This window comes from Scardinius erythrophthalmus (assembly GCF_964197995.2).
Source record: "Scardinius erythrophthalmus genome assembly, chromosome: 22".
Classification (NCBI taxonomy): Eukaryota; Metazoa; Chordata; class Actinopteri; order Cypriniformes; family Leuciscidae; genus Scardinius; species Scardinius erythrophthalmus.
In genome coordinates this window covers 31,299,653-31,312,407 of record NC_138242.1, presented here as the reverse complement: position 1 = coordinate 31,312,407, position 12,755 = coordinate 31,299,653, and the positions used below count along the sequence as shown (strand labels likewise).

The 12,755-nt window shown below is 37.8% G+C and overlaps 1 protein-coding gene across 6 annotated transcripts in view; it reads left to right on the top strand.

Annotated features, from left to right (window-relative positions):
* slc12a7b (solute carrier family 12 member 7b) overlaps positions 1-12,755 on the top strand; it is a 74,345-nt gene that overhangs the window by 13,899 nt on the left and 47,691 nt on the right. For 2 of the 6 annotated variants that reach the window (XR_014029223.1, XM_081353215.1), the window contains exon 1: positions 4,422-4,677. The exons of the other annotated variants lie outside the window; for them this stretch is intronic. Coding sequence is in view for 1 of the 2 variants with exons in the window: in XM_081353215.1 (XP_081209341.1) it covers positions 4,572-4,677 (106 nt within the window). In the remaining variant the exon portion in view is untranslated. Of the gene's footprint in view, positions 1-4,421; positions 4,678-12,755 lie in introns of those variants that run through there. 6 annotated transcript variants of the gene reach the window in all.

Here is a 12,755-nt window from a genome sequence, read left to right as displayed (position 1 = left end):
GTTCAATTCTATTAATAAATGACAAATTTGTACTAATTTCATCTGTTCGTGTTAACTGTCACGCGTTACTCACTCATTACATTTATTTGGGGGGGGGGGGGGGGGGGGGGCTGGGTATGCCGCCTTCTCACCTTTTTTACCCCTGACCTGTTTTCATGCCTGTTGAATGTAACTCGACACCCTTGCCTCATTTAGGATGCGCGGTTCTATGAATATGCAAATGAGCCCCGCCTCCACTCACTCACTCAGCTCAGAGATCCACTGGTTGACGATCACATGTTGATCTGATTGGTTACAAGGTAGTTTGTGACGTCAGAAACACCAGCGATTTCAAAGCGTGTTTTTGAGACTGTCTTTGGTTCACTGCAGTTTTAAGGAGGAAATACTCAGCAATGGTGTCGACTTATGAATTTACACATTTTTCTTAAAGCATATTTAAAAACACCACATAGACATATAAACAACATTAAAAGCTTGATTTACACCACAGGGGGACTTTAAGTGAACAGGAGCAGATCCATTTCAACCTGCTGGACCATAAAACACGTGTAAATATCACACTGATGCACCTTATCTCAGGTGTCTCTCTAAATAAAGTGCTGTTTTATTTTACTGTCCTGAATGTGGTCATCACTTGTGAAAAAAAAAATGCTATTTTAAAAGTTCATTATTTTGATTATTGGGTGTGATAGAATAGGTTAGCATGCTTTAATGTTTAATTTTTCACATACTGTACATTATACAGTCTGTCTGAAACGCGATGATTTCTACAAAGCCCCTCCTTCTGAAAATCCGAGTGCTCTGATTGCCCAAACACCTCAAGCGTGTGTTTGAAATGTAATGGCCCTTACTAGAGCTGCACGATATTGAAGAAAAATGCGATATGCGATAACTCATTAAATACTGCGATATTCGATATGCGATACGATAATGCTTAAAGTGTGTAAAATAAATTTAAATTATCTTTAAAATATTTCAAATTATATAACCTACATTTTTTTTTCTGACAAGAAAACATCCCTATAACTTCTGAAAGTGAACATCAGTGTTTTATTGTAACAGAAGAGCATAAGCCTACATTAGGTTTATTAAACAAACAAAAAATGAATAATCAAAAGTTGAATGTTAAAAGCAATGTAAGTTGCTTTGGATAAAAGCGTCTGCCAAATGTAAATGATATAATGTTATTCAGCTGAGAGCAGTGAGTGATTTTCTCTTTGTCCTTTGTTCATGACCACAGTTATTGCAAGCCGTTGGGATATTCATATTGCGATATAAACTGTTACGTCCCTTTTAGAGTTGAATAGGGATAAGGGAATATAACATTTAAATAAAGATGTGTGTGTAACTCAATATGAAGGACAGGGCAATAAAAGGAAAAAGATCAACTCAAAAAACTCAGCTCAAAAGAATTTATTTTTACAGTGCCAAAAGTGAAAAAATGAAGAGAAAATAATAATTACAGACAATGAGGAGAACAACAAGACAAATAACAATACTAAACAAAAACAAACAAAGGTGGGAAGACGAGCTCGAGAGATGCCAAATAAAATAAATAAATAAAACAGAACAAACTAGCTATAAGATTAATTCAACTAAACTAACTACCAAACGAAAACTGTAGAAAAGAAAAGTCTTTGGCGTCAAGACGCCCTAACCAAACTACACTGACTATAGTATAACAAAACTTACAGGGTGTGGCACTCTCCTAAACCTAGTGTGTCTAATACAATTCAAGATGTCCTATGTGGTGCGCAATGTATGTCGCGCGACTTGCTAACCTCCTCCTTCCCAGCCTCACATGCACCGTGATGACTGAACAAGGATGAACAGTATAACAAACAAACACTTCACAACCACTATACGACAGTTGATTATCTCACACGATAGACACACAGAAATCAGCGACAGCGAGCCAAAGACAATATTGCCACTTGCAATATTTCGATAGTTTAGATATATTGTGCAGCCCTAGCATTACCATAATCACGAGCCTCCAAGGCTTCAAGGAGTGAATAATAATAATGTGGTCTGTTTTGACGTATCAGTTTCGAGCTTGAGTCAGATATTAAAAATGCGGATGATCAAGCTTTTTTTCATTGCAAGCTTGACTTGAGCAGAATGTGTGACAGTGGCGAGTAGTCTAGCCGGCGTTGTGCTCTCCAGGTTCACGAAGCCGTCCTCTGTAAAATACACCGTGCACAAGCAAACTTTTGGGTCGTACTGCTCAGGAACAGCTTTATAAATAAATCTTAACCTCTAAAAAGCAAAAGTGGTTTTGCTTTCGCATCCAAAACACACAGCGACAACACTTCTTTCATTGCATATACTTTTGGTCGGCTTTATGCTAATATTACACACAATGTACACAATAATACGTGGATGTTTGAGAAAGTAAAATCTGGACTTTAATCAAGGCGTTTTAGGCTGGTCTGGAACAGCGTTCTCTGTTAGACAGAATAAATCGCTTTGTGTGAGAATATGAGCTTTGTGACTTTGTAGATCGTTTACACATTAAAAGAAAAGGAAAACATAAAAAAGCATCATATGACCCCTTTAAATGTATTAATATGAAATTGTAATCTATAAAACTGTACTTGGAATGTACTTAAAGTACACTTTCATGACTGTTTCTTAACACACTTAAGTATATTTGTCAAGCTTTAAAGAAGTACACGATGTGTTGACTAACATACTAAAACACATGTAAAGTATTTGATTATAATTTTAACTGTAGTGTGTTATTCAATATTACATTTAAAGTTAATACATTTTAAGTGTACTAAATTTACACTTCCTCATTACAAATGTGTAACTGCAAATCTATTTAAATACATGACATGAAAGGTTCAATAGAAATGAAAAAACGTAAGTATATTTCAGTTTACCATAAATGTTTATCAGTACATCGGACAGTAGCCGTATTTCAAAGACAATAGAAGTAATTATGAAATCAAATTCCATATAAAGATATACTTAGGTCTTACACTTAAGTGGGTCACTTAAACACTCTTAGTTCAACTAATTGCATTTAATACGAATTTAAACCGTAATATATTTAACTTTAATTCCCGAAAAGCTGAAAAACATGACATTCAGTTCACACGACTTGATTATTTTCTTTTAATGAAGTATATTTCCCTAATAACTGCTTATTTTAAAATTATGCAGAAGTACTTCTTTTGGTTTCATTTAAGAATGCTGCAGGTTTTCCTGACACCACAAACACTCTTGCCAAAAAACACAACACAACCAAAACATTTCACATCAACAACTGCTGCAAAAGCAAGCAGCAAAATCATGAGCAAACCATTCTTCTTCTTTTAGGTTTGGTAGATTTCACAGAATTTTCTTCTGTGCCACACACTCTTCATTTTCTTTTCTAAATGTTTCATAATGTAAAACTCAAAGTTTCTACGCAGCCAGTGCAGACATGTCTTTTTACTGAACTAAACTGCATGTCAAAGGTCATGAGGACAAAACAGCTCATGACTTGTGAAGCACGACAACCATTGCAGCCAGAAGATCTCACCGTACAGTATGTCGAGTCTCATAGTTCTCGTGAGGAATAAACGCTCCTTAAAATAAATTCCCCTGTTGAACCGCAGAGTTATGCTGTTTGTCTGCTTTAATGACAGGCTGCTGTATTCCTGGACTTGTGTTTGCATTATGCACATGGGCGAGTGTGTTTACACGTGCATGCATACAGTAACACTTAGTACGCCTTAAACCACTGCTTTGATGTTAAAATAATTTCTTCTATCCCTGGATAATGTGTAGATTTACTAAGTCTTGTAGTTTTTTGCAAACACAGTTAAGCTTTTTGGCCACAAATGGGTTTTCAACCGGTTTTACATCTGTAATGTGACGTACAATACTGTTCAAACTTTTGGGTTCAGTACTTTTATTCATTAAGGATGCATTCAATTAATCAAAAGTGACAGTGAAGACATTTATAATGTGATTTCTGCTACAAATAAATGCTGTTCTTTCATCAAAGAATCCTGAAAAATATATCATGGTTTCATAATGTTGCTTTGGGAACTAACTGAAATTTAAATAAGGTTTTTTTATATTTAACATGTACATTTATTAATTTAGCAGACGCTTTTATGCAAATGAATACAACAAGCAATTAATCTTTTATTTGATTTCAGTAACCGGTTATTTTAATTCAAGTCACGGAAATTATTTTCTAAGTTGGTTTTTGTTTTAGTTAAGGATAATAACCCCTTCTGAACAGGAGGAAGTCTCTTCAAGAGGTTCTTAATCAATAGCTTCCTTTATCTGGTGTGGTGTTGTGTCTGTGAAGGTTCATTCTGCCACAGGCGAGAAAAGGAGAGGAAGCTCATGTGTGCAGAAGGGACGACCCACTGGGCGGAGCTTCCCTAACTCCTTATATGGGCGAAGGCTGGTCACATGATCAAGCCGGTGTCAAAGAGATAGGAGCACAACTTAGAACTTCGAACCACAACTCTAACAAGCCAGCGCAGAGGAGGAGAGTCAGTGTGTGTGAGACAGACTGATAAGGAGCAAGACAGACGTCTCGCAGAGAGACACATGGTGAGAAAATGCCCACCAACTTCACCGTGGTCCCCGTGGAGGATGGCAGAAAGCCCGCTGAGGAAGACTCCGATGACAACAACGTCCTGAAGGAGGAGGATGAAGAAACCGTAGGTGAGGCTGGGAGTTTTCTAGACTACGGTGTGTGTGTATCCAAACAGCCCAGCTGGAGCTCGTGTAACGTGCCGCTTCAGGGTAACTTAACGGGTCACTGTCCGCAGTTTGTTTGTCTTTCTCTCTCTCTCTCTTTCTCTCCGCGCTGAGCGAACACGCCTTCTCTCTTTCCTCTTTCACATGGGTGAGAGGAGCATGTGCTGAAGAAAAGCTCACATGATTGTTGTTTGAAACCGATTCTTGTATCATGTTTCATTTATTCATTTAATGCTTCTATTAGTGCACATTATCATTAGAAGTACTGCATCTAGTCAATATTTATGCACAAATGGCTGCGCTGTGGTCTTATTTCTACATACACTGGCATAGTTTAACAGCATGTTTCCTAAAGCAGGGGGGTATATTGAATATGCATGAAAAATTCTCTGTGAAATAAGCTGGCAGTGTAAATTGAAGCATCATCACAGAGTTTATCATTAGACAACTTTTGCAATCCTTGTCTTTTAAGACAGAAATGTTAGTAGTAGCATTTCATATTGAATATTCATGATAAATTCAATGTGAATTGGCAGGCAATAACAGATGGAGCATCATCATGAATATTGAAATATTTTTATGCACTTTTTTATTTGGTTGTTACATTTTCTAAAAGACTTTATAGTTTTGTCTTGTAGTCATTAAGAAAGAAATGTTTATAATAGTGTTTCATATTTAAAGTAGCACAAATTGTGATTGAGTAAGTAAGTTTGATATTAAATTGCTGCGAATGAGAATTATTAAATTAAGTACTAATTAACTACTTATTTACAGTATTTTTCTTAATGCATTAAACATTAAGAATTGATTTGCCTACATGAAGGTTGAAATGATGTTTGGAAAATAAGTTATTTTAGAGCAAATGCATAAATATTGAGATGTATATTGAATATCGTCTGAAAAACAAGGACATTTTTCTTTAGTTTTGTACCTCTCGGTTATAAACTGCAGCTTGTAACGACCACAGGTCACTGAGTTCATCTCTAATGAATCTCTACAGAAACGAACTGTTATTACATGTCGTGCACCAGCCGATGGCTTTTCTCCTGCTAATTGCTACCCTGGCTTACAATTACGGCCCAAATTTTCCATGCTCAGTAGAGGAACTGAATGCATATTAAGGGTTATGTAAGCGGGCAGTTTTCTGTTGTGCAACGGCTGTTTTTCTTCCCCGTCTCTCCTGTGAGATGAACATGGACTCGGATTCCAGTCAGCGCTATTGATTTGTCATGTTGCTTGCTCGCTGTTGGTTCCCGCCGGTGGGAGTTGAAGACTCCACCCTTCTCATTCACCATCATATCTGGAGCTGGTCTTTGTCTTTATTTCTTTTTAGACTTTACAGATGAAGGACACAGTGTATATAGAGTTGCCAGTCCTCGTCGTATAAGCACAAGAGCCTCCTCAGAGATAAGGACTCTCTCACTCCCTGCGTTTCTGCCTGATTACACATTACTAGCATACAGCGCCGCGGCTGACATCTGTATCCACTTATTCCCCATCTCCACCCATGGAAAAGGCAACCTGAAATTGAATAACAGAGTAACTGTAAACCCTCTCAGCATGTACTTTATCTCAAAGCATTAAGCTCAGCGAGAATAAATACAGTTATATGAACTTGTGTTTTCTTGGATTAAGGAGGCGACCTGTCTGTAGAGTTTTATTAAATGCTATTGTCAGAATTGCAAGAAAACAATGCAAGCACTCTTGTGATATGAAACGGATATCAGCAGAAAAACAGGTTCTGATTCACATTTCCCATGTTGTTTTTTGCTGATTTCACAGCGCCAAGCAAGACGATTATTAAAATCATCCACGTCCTAGTGCGTATTTAACCAGCACAGCAGATTGTGTCTGATAACCGTTGTTAGTGGGTCCTGAAATATAATTTTTGATGATATCAGGCAGTGATTCATGATTCCACCCTAATCATGGACTTTTGCACAACTCACATTTTAGTGGCTGTAGAAATGCAATGTTTTTTCTTCTCCAATTACAGTAGTCAGTGTTTGTTTAACGCACAGGGAGGATATTAGAAGTATGCATGTGAAATGATGATCTGTATGGATGTGAAGGGGTTGATGGTTAGATGAACTCCTCTTTAAAGGTCAGTTCTCATGCACAGTGTGTGTAATGATGAGGGGGGCTTCATCTTTCTGTGTCAACGATGGCTTACGAAACCATGGACACTCAGAAGAGAAAGAAGTCGAACTGAGTGCGCTCTGAATTTTTGCTTTTTTGAAGAGATGATTTGTCAGACAGATTTAGATTTAATATGGCAGAAAAACTGAAGAAGAACATGTTGCTAAATAAAGCTTAGAGGATGTTCTATGCTAAAACCTGTGTTTGTTCAACTCTAAATTCAGATTTTTAAGGAAGTTGTAAACAATTAAGTTCCACATTGTGCCTAAAAAACTTAAAAACATGTTTTCCTCATCTTGACTGGGTTGGGACACATCATGCTCTATATTTTCATAATATTCTATGTTTTTCTGTCGTTTTCACATGCAAATAAAGTAAAGCGGTCCTTACCACTGATTTCCATGCAAATGTATCCACCACAGTTACAAAACATCAGTTTACACATTCATACCTTTGCACCAGCCCAACTTTATAATGGCAATGTTATTAATAAAGTAAAGGCCTGGTTTGTTGATGGATATTCACTGCTGTTTGTTTCGTTCAGTGTTTGTTAGTTGTATAGACCCCTTTTGCGCCTACGTCACGGCGCTAGCTGGAGGCAAAACAAACGGAAAACTGGAGGCGGCCAATACAAACCAGCACAGATTTGGCTACATAATAAGGAGCTTAAATTATTATTTTTATTATTAAAAGTCATCTTGTTGTGTTCTTGGGTGCAAGAATCAATGAAAAATGAGTATGCTGTATCTGGAATTTTTATTTCTAGAAAATATTCATATCATTAAAATTGCACCGTAGTGTCACTCTTTACATTGTCGTCTTGGCGCTGGCTAGGCAGAACTGCGGATTGAACCACACAAGTCTTTACATGACCATTCAGCACATAGTTATATTATAGGCATCTAAATATATTTCTATGTCCTCAGTTTCTCTTTACCCTAAGTTTCTCTATCGGGTAGGTGTAGAAGTCAGGCCACTCAACCGGAGGTAGCGTTAACGTTAATCCTGTCCGTTCGTCCATTGACTGAGCGTGTACGGTCATCTGGTTCCGTCCGTTAAAATTAACTTTTGCAAATAACAATCGGCATCCTGGACAGTGAGTGACCTTGCACATTAAGACAAAATCGGATTTTCTCCTGTCATTGTTAAAAAACAAGCTAACAAAACTTGCAAACTAACGTTAGTGAAGCGGCCAGAGGGATCTTTCTGCCTCCAGCTAAGCTCCGCCCACACAAATACGTCACCGTGTTTACCAACTGTAAAAGGGTCTATACGAGGCCTCTTGTCCTGCTCAGACCTTCTGCTCGTATCAGCAAGGACTTTTTCATCCGTCTAGGATGTGTTTTGTAATATTTGTTTTCCAGCATTGCTTCCCATGACGTCATGATCATGTCATTGTTCTCCCCTCGACCACTGACGACTGTAACGCCGTCCAGATGTGGAGAATGTAGAAATCCTGGTGTGTGTTTGTGGTTCAGCGTTCACACCACACCCTCTGTACGCACACCAACGCCTTCAGCTGCGTTTGCTCGTGAGAACCAACCCATTTCATACATCAGATAAATGTTTTTAAAGATTTCATAATAATTCCCCTTTGTTCCTCACATATCTGTCTGCATTTCTTAAAGAGAGAGTTCACACAAAAGTTAAAATTCTCACATTATTTAATCACCCACATGTCATTTCAATCTCATTCTGATATTTTTTTTTAGGACCACAAAAGAATAATTGTGTGTCTTCTGAAGCTGTTTGGCAGGTTTATGAGGAAAAGACCAAAAAACTCTCAGATCTCTGCAGTTTCAAACTCATGCTTTAAATTTGGGAAATTACATTTTAGAGAATAAAGACTTAAATTTCAGCCTGTACCTTAAAATGATTTCTTACTTGATATTTTTGTCTTGTTTTCCAGTGCAAATATCTAAACATTCATACATTTTCTATTTCAAACACTGTAAGAAATAAAATCTGTATAATTGTAAAAAGGTTGGTAATTTTCTGCATGGATATTTTCCCGTTAAGTTCACGAAAAGTTCATTTAACCTTAAAACAATACAATGCAATGCAATGTGTAATTAAATTTTAGTATGGAAAAATCCTTCATATTAGCACAACACATTGTGCTCTATTTTTACAGACTTTTTTTTTAATGAAAATACATTTAATTGACTTTGATTGAAGAAAAAAAAAATCTCCCAATTGGGTAAAACAAATCTTATTTCAAAGGAAAAACAAAATTATTTTTCCAACCCCATTAGCAGATATTATTTTCTGTTTTTTTAAGCAAATTTTGATACATTTTTCAGAAAGTAAGACACTCATTTTGCTTCTCTTGTAAATGGATCTTGCTTTAAGAATGTTTAGATATTTGTAAACAAGACAAAAATGCTGAGGAAGAACATTGTAATGGTAAGAAGAAGTGTAAAGATTGTGTTTCAACATATGGGTTTGGAATGACATGAAGGGAAGTAAATAATGAGAGTTTTCATTTTTGGGTGAGCCATTTCTTTAATAGCAAGGTGATAACTGGTGCATTCTGAATAAAATGGTAAAACCAGCAGGAGATTGTGTTTCTATCAGGATTGTTGAGCTCATTTCTCACTGGTTTGGTGTTTCTATCAGGATTATTGAGCTCATTTCTCACTGGTTTGGTGTTTCTATCAGGATTGTTGAGCTCATTTCTCACTGGTTTGGTGTTTCTATCAGGATTGTTGAGCTCATTTCTCGCTGGTTTGGTGTTTCTATCAGGCAAGGCAAGGCAAGGCAAGTTTATTTATATAGCACATTTCATACACAATGGCAATTCAAAGTGCTTTACATAAAAGAAATTAAAATAATAAAAAGAAATAAGAATAATTAAAACAGTTAAGAAAAATAAAAAAAATAAAATACAGTACAGTACAAACAGTCGGACGAACATTGGCACAGTGCTCATTCAGTAAATGCATAGCTAAACAGAAGTGTTTTGAGTCTGGATTTGAATGTGACTACAGTAGGAGCACATCTGATCTCCTCTGGAAGCTGTTCCAGCATAATAGCTAAAAGCGGACTCGCCATGCTTAGAGTGAACCCTTGGTATTTCTAGCTGATATGATCCTAATGATCTGAGTGATCTGTTGGGTTTATATTCAGTGAGCATATCTGCAATGTATTGAGGTCCTAGGCCATTGAATGATTTATATACCAGTAATAATACTTTAAAATCAATCCTAAATTTAACTGGGAGCCAGTGTAAAGACCTGAGGACTGGTGTGATATGTTCATATGTTCTGGTTCTGCTCAGAATCCTGGCGGCAGCGTTCTGTATGAGCTACAACTGTCTTATGGTCTTTTTGGGAAGGCCAGTGAGGAGTCCATTACAGTAATCCACCCTGCTGGTGATGAAAGCATGCACAAGTTTCTCTAAGTCTTGTCTGGAAACAAAGCATCTAATTCTTGCAATATTTTTCAGATGATAGTATGCTGATTTAGTTATTGCTTTGACATTACTACTGAAACTAAGGTCTGACTCTAGTGTCACACCAAGATTCCTGACTTGATGTTTAGTTGTTTGACCCCTAGAGTGAAGGTATGCGTTCACCTTGAGAACTTCATCTTTGTTTCCAAACGCAATGACTTCAGTTTTGTCTTTGTTTAACTGAAGAAAGTTTTGACCCATCCAACTGTTGACTTCATCAATGCATTGGCACAGGGAGTCAATGGGGCTGTAATCGTTAGGCGATAGGGCTAGGTAGATCTGTGTGTCGTCTGCATAGCTGTGGTAAGAGATTTGGTTCTTTCTCATTATTTGGCTCAGTGGGAGCATATACAGGTTGAACAGGAGTGGCGCAAGAATTGAGCCTTGAGGGACTCCGCATGTCATGGATGTCCACTCAGACTTATGGTCTCCTATACTCACATAATAACCTCTCCCATCTAAGTATGACCTGAACCATTTTAGGACTATCCCAGAAAGCCCCACCCAGTTTTCGAGCCTGTCCAGAAGTATGTTATGATCAACAGTGTCAAAAATGAGAATCAGGATTGCTGAGCTCATTTCTCACTGGTTTGGTGTTTCTATCAGGATTGTTGAGGACATTTCTCACTGGTTTGGTGTTTCTATCAGGATTGTTGAGGACATTTCTCACTGGTTTGGTGTTTCTATCAGGATTGTGGAGCTCATTTCTCACTGGTTTGGTGTTTCGATCAGGATTGTTGAGGACATTTCTCACTGGTTTGGTGTTTCTATCAGGATTGTTGAGGACATTTCTCACTGGTTTGGTGTTTCGATCAGGATTGTTGAGCTCATTTCTCACTGGTTTGGTGTTTCTATCAGGATTGTTGAGCTCATTTCTCACTGGTTTGGTGTTTCGATCAGGATTATTTAGCTCATTTCTCACTGGTTTGGTGTTTCTATCAGGATTGTTGAGCTCATTTCTCACTGGTTTGGTGTTTCTATCAGGATTGTTGAGCTCATTTCTCACTGGTTTGGTGTTTCGATCAGGATTATTTAGCTCATTTCTCACTGGTTTGGTGTTTCTATCAGGATTGTTGAGCTCATTTCTCACTGGTTTGGTGTTTCTGTCAGGATTGTTGAGGACATTTCTCACTGGTTTGGTGTTTCGATCAGGATTATTGAGCTCATTTCTCACTGGTTTGGTGTTTCTATCAGGATTATTGAGCTCATTTCTCACTGGTTTGGTGTTTCGATCAGGATTGTTGAGCTCATTTCTCACTGGTTTGGTGTTTCTATCAGGATTGTTGAGGACATTTCTCACTGGTTTGGTGTTTCTATCAGGATTGTGGAGCTCATTTCTCACTGGTTTGGTGTTTCGATCAGGATTGTTGAGGACATTTCTCACTGGTTTGGTGTTTCTATCAGGATTGTTGAGGACATTTCTCACTGGTTTGGTGTTTCTATCAGGATTGTTGAGCTCATTTCTCACTGGTTTGGTGTTTCTATCAGGATTATTGAGCTCATTTCTCACTGGTTTGGTGTTTCTATCAGGATTGTTGAGCTCATTTCTCACTGGTTTGGTGTTTCGATCAGGATTATTTAGCTCATTTCTCACTGGTTTGGTGTTTCTGTCAGGATTGTTGAGCTCATTTCTCACTGGTTTGGTGTTTCTATCAGGATTGTTGAGCTCATTTCTCACTGGTTTGGTGTTTCTATCAGGATTGTTGAGCTCATTTCTCACTGGTTTGGTGTTTCGATCAGGATTATTTAGCTCATTTCTCACTGGTTTGGTGTTTCTATCAGGATTGTTGAGCTCATTTCTCACTGGTTTGGTGTTTCTGTCAGGATTGTTGAGGACATTTCTCACTGGTTTGGTGTTTCGATCAGGATTATTGAGCTCATTTCTCACTGGTTTGGTGTTTCTATCAGGATTGTTGAGCTCATTTCTCACTGGTTTGGTGTTTCGATCAGGATTGTTGAGCTCATTTCTCACTGGTTTGGTGTTTCTATCAGGATTGTTGAGCTCATTTCTCACTGGTTTGGTGTTTCTGTCAGGATTGTTGAGCTCATTTCTCACTGGTTTGGTGTTTCGATCAGGATTGTTGAGCTCATTTCTCACTGGTTTGGTGTTTCGATCAGGATTGTTGAGGACATTTCTCACTGGTTTGGTGTTTCTATCAGGATTGTTGAGGACATTTCTCACTGGTTTGGTGTTTCTATCAGGATTGTTGAGCTCATTTCTCACTGGTTTGGTGTTTCTATCAGGATTGTTGAGCTCATTTCTCACTGGTTTGGTGTTTCGATCAGGATTGTTGAGGACATTTCTCACTGGTTTGGTGTTTCTATCAGGATTGTTGAGCTCATTTCTCACTGGTTTGGTGTTTCTATCAGGATTGTTGAGCTCATTTCTCACTGGTTTGGTGTTTCGATCAGGATTGTTGAGGACATTTCTCACTGGTTTGGTGTTTCT